Source organism: Lathyrus oleraceus, chromosome 1 (assembly GCF_024323335.1).
Source record: "Lathyrus oleraceus cultivar Zhongwan6 chromosome 1, CAAS_Psat_ZW6_1.0, whole genome shotgun sequence".
In the NCBI taxonomy this organism is placed as follows: Eukaryota; Viridiplantae; Streptophyta; class Magnoliopsida; order Fabales; family Fabaceae; genus Lathyrus; species Lathyrus oleraceus.
Window position 1 is genome coordinate 274,385,198 of NC_066579.1, and position 4,382 is coordinate 274,389,579.

General features: G+C 35.7%; 1 protein-coding gene across 1 annotated transcript; it reads left to right on the plus strand.

The window, feature by feature from the left end:
* The first annotated feature begins 284 nt into the window (after positions 1–284).
* Positions 285–2,470, plus strand: LOC127103169 (uncharacterized mitochondrial protein AtMg00810-like). Its single transcript, XM_051040450.1, has 3 exons — positions 285–600; positions 1,153–1,731; positions 2,460–2,470. The coding sequence occupies exons 1-3, from the start codon at positions 285–287 to the stop codon at positions 2,468–2,470; spliced, it is 906 nt and encodes a 301-aa protein (XP_050896407.1).
* Positions 2,471–4,382: the final 1,912 nt, after the last annotated feature.

Genomic DNA, 4,382 nt, shown 5'->3' on the forward strand with positions numbered 1-4,382 from the left:
ATTCAAATCTTCCAAAGTACTTTTGGGCAGATGTGGTAAGCACGACAAGCTATGTAAGTAATAGAATTATTATTAGACCTATCTTGAAAAAGACTCCTTATGAACTCTTCAAAGGAAGGAAACCCAACATATCTTATTTTCACATTTTTGGATGCAAATGTTTTTTCCTCAACAATGACAAAGACAATTTAGGTAAGTTCGACGAAGGTATATTTATTGGATACTTTCTTACTATTAAAGCCTATAGAATATATAATAAAAGAACTTTAAAAATTGAAGAATCTATGCATGTTACTTTCGATGAATCTAACCCCTCTAAGAAGGATACTATTTTGTGTAATGATGATGATGATATTGTAGAAGTTCCTCAAATAGATACTTCAAGTGGAAACAATGGTGATCACCCAAAACATCAAGATGAGCAAAAAGCAAATGATAATGATCTACCTAAGGAATGGAGAACTCATCGGGATCATCCAATTGATAAAGTCATTGGTGATATCAGTCAAGGCGTTGCGACTACATTAAATATCAATAATGCATCCTTAAATATGGCTTTTGTTTCAGAAATTGAACCTTTCAATGTTGATGAAGCTTTAGGTGATGACCAATGGATAATTGCTATGCAAGAAGAGTTAAACCAATTCGAAAGGAATCAAGTTTGGGAACTTGTCCCTAGGCCAAGTGATAAACACATCATAGGTACCAGATGGGTGTTTAAGAACAAGCTTGATGAGAATGGTATAATTGTTCGAAACAAAGCAAGGTTGGTGGCCCAAGGATACAATCAAGAGGAAGGCACTGATTTTGAAGAAACATTCGCTCCAGTTGCAAGGTTAGAAGCTCTTCGTTTATTACTTGCTTATGCATGTTCATTAAATTTTCAATTATTTCAAATGGATGTCAAGAGCGCATTCTTGAATGGCTACATCAATGAAGAAGTATATGTCAAACAACCCCCGGGCTTTGAAGACTTCAAAAATCCTTCACATGTTTTCAAATAGAGGAAAGCTCTTTATGGCCTAAAGCAAGCCCCTAGAGCATGGTATGATCATCTCAGCAACATTCTTTGTGAAAAGGGATTTGAAAAAGGTAAATTTGACAAAACCTTGTTTATTAAGAAAATTAAAGGTAACACTTTATTGGTTCAAGTCTACATTAACGACATCATATTCGGCTCAACAAACAAGGACATGTGTGAAGAATTTTCATCAACGATGCAAGGAGAATTCGAGTTGTCAATGATGGGTAAGATGAATTATTTTCTTGGACTTCAAATTAAGCAACGGAAGGATAGCTGCAAGGCAATGTCTACTCCGATGGGATCCGGATCTTATGTTGATCAAGATGAATCAGGTGTTTCAATTGATATAACAAAGTATCGAGGTATGATTGGTTCCTTACTTTATTTGACGGCAAGTCATCCTGATATTATGTTCAGCGTGTGGCTTTGTGCTCATTTTCAAGCGAATCCAAAAGAATCACATATCACCGCTATTAAGAGGATCATGAAGTATCTCAAGGGAACAACAAATGTCGGCCTATGGTATCCTAAAGGGAGTATTTGCAAATTAGTTGGTTATTTTGACGCTGACTATGCAGGATGTAAAACTGATCAAAAAATTACTAGTGGTACATGTCACGTTCTTGGAAATGCATTAGTATCATGGGCTTGCGAGAAACAAGCGTGTGTTGCTCTAAGCACTGCCGAAGCGGAATACATAGCAACAGGTAGTTATTGCGCTCAAATTCTTTGGCTTAAGCAACAACTTCGTGACTACATACTCGATCTTGGATCCATTCCTCTTCTTTGTGACAACACAAGTGCGATAAACATTACAAAGAATCCGATCATGCACTCAAGAACCAAACATATTGATATTCGACATCATTTTCTTCGTGATCGTGTGCTTCAAGGAGATATCGAAGTCACATTTATGGATACTCATAATCAACTTACCGACATATTCACAAAACCTTTGGCGCGAGAACCGTTTTATAAAATTCGAAGGGAACTTGGGATTTTAGATTACTGTGATATATATCTCATCAAAATTTATAAGATGTACTCTTTCTTATAATATTTAGTAATTAATTGTTTACAGCTCTTAAAAATGATTTTATTATGATAAGTATGCTTGTTTATGTGTTAATTTAAGCATTTTTCAAATTTTATTTGGGGTCAATCTATTGATGGTAGGGTGTCAATCAATTGGTCCCTCTTAATTTCTCAAATTTTATTTTACAGAAAGTTCTTACAATCGATTACATGTTTGAATCAATCGATTGGTTCCCTATTTTTTTATAATTTTTTATAATTTTGTTTTCAACCAATCAATTGTATCTCTAACATCAATCGATTGGTCCCCGTTATTTCTCAACTTTTTCACCATACCAATCAATTGGTCCTTGCATGTCAATCGATTGGTCCATTAAATTTTTTTGTTTTATATGTTCAGCATGCGCATGATTCCTTTCCAATTTTCTCCTCTCTTTAATTGTTGCCACGTGATTTCTGATTTCATTTACTGAGACACTCTTCATATTGCATTTACTATTATTTTTTCCTTTCCCTCTTTTTCTCCTATTCCTTCTCCTTTTTCCTATTCTCAAGTAAATGCCATTTACGAAGATTCTCCTATTCTTTATGTCACTTTATTTCCTTTCATTGCTTTTTATTTTTCTTGGTCCAACCACTTGATTCTCATTACTACACTCCACCACCATAAAACCACATCTCTCCTCAAGCAACAATTCAGCATTCACACGACTATTCACTTCTCTTCAAAGGTTTTTGCTTCATCTCTTAATTCTCACTCCAAGCAACTTTCATGGCATCTCAACTTTCATCCAAAGGCAAAGGCAAGGCTTCTAGTTCTAGAGCCCCCCTAGATTTATCAAGACTTTTCACTACAAAGAGTCAACAGGAAAGGTATGAGACTTATTTCTTCCAAAAGAAAATCATGAAGCCTAAATATAGTACTTTCGTTTCTTTTCCTGATGATGTGTTTACCTTTCCTACTGTCTTTGAGGAATTGGGTTTGAGTGACCTCATTGGTTACAATACAAATTTTTATCCTGAATTGGTTAAGGTTTTCTACTCCATCATGGTGAAGAAGAAAGGGAAATTAACATTTGTGGTGAAGGGAGTCCCAATCTCCTTAACTGCATCTGATATATGTGCTATTTTTGAAATCCCTACTGGTAATCACAAGTTTGTTGGGACAATTGCTCCCTGGGAAAACTATAGCAAACATGTTTTTTACTATATTTTGAGTCGATTCTCCGAGCATCAATTTTATAACAAGAGGAGGACGAGTTTTGGAGGAGATAACCCGGAGCGTGTCTACTGGTCCCCAACAAAGTTTTCTATTGATGATAGGATGTTGCACTATTTTCTAGTATATGTTATTATGCCTAGATTTTCCAATCACTGCACTATAACAGATCCGGAAATGATGCTCGTATATGCCATCAAAACTTATTTCCGTGTTGATTGGGGACATACAATCCCGTCACATATGATGTCTCATGACGAACATGCAGAGGGTCTACCATATGCTCATTTCTTGACCAAAATTTTCCGACATTTCAACATTAACCTGGAAAATGAGATGTGTTTCTCAATGGAAAAACCTTCTTTCATGATAAGTATCAAGCAGGTAAATAGGAATATGGGAGTCATTTTCAATCAACGAACTCATGAGATAAAATACATGGGCAATGCAGATGAAGAACCTCAACAAGAAGCCCACAATGATGATGAGTTTAACCCGCCTACAGAAGCTCAACCAGATCAACCTTCCAACCAAATGATAATGGACTATCTGCAAGGATTTCGCACAGATGTTATGACCGAGATTGGTCATTTATCATCGAGAATGGATCATTGGGAGTTGTCTCAAGCTGGTTTTCAAGGTAGTGGTTATCAAGGTGGTAGTTATCAAGGTGGTGGATATCAAGGTGGTGGGTCTAATGATGGGAACAACAGTCAGTGATTGGATATCTTATGGTGTTTTATGACATTGTTATGTTTTAATTCTGTTTTTTTATCATCCTTGTTTTATGTTCTGCATGACTTATTTGGTTCTTTGTGCTTTAATATTTAGACATCGTTTGTATGGTTTAATGCTTACTTTTCTTAGATATTATTGTGTCTCTTTTCCCTTCTTTTTGATTATGACAAAGGGGGAGAAGATGTTTGCATATGTCTTTTGCTTGTGTTGCTTAATGCAAGGGGAGTTTTGTATGTAATCCTTTCTAAGAAGATAGGGGGAGTATGAGTTCAAGCTTCAAATTGGTTGTCATCATCAAAAGGGGGAGAATGTGAAGACAAGCTTCCTGTAAGATTTTGATGAAGACAACATATCAAGCTTCAAATT

Coding starts and splice junctions, on each gene's coding strand:
- LOC127103169 (XM_051040450.1), top strand. CDS start 285: ATGCATGTTACTTTCGATGAATCTAACCCCTCTAAGAAGGATACTATT. Junction 601..1,152: donor CAATGTTGATGAAGCTTTAG/GTGATGACCAAT, acceptor TATTGGTTCAAG/TCTACATTAACGACATCATA.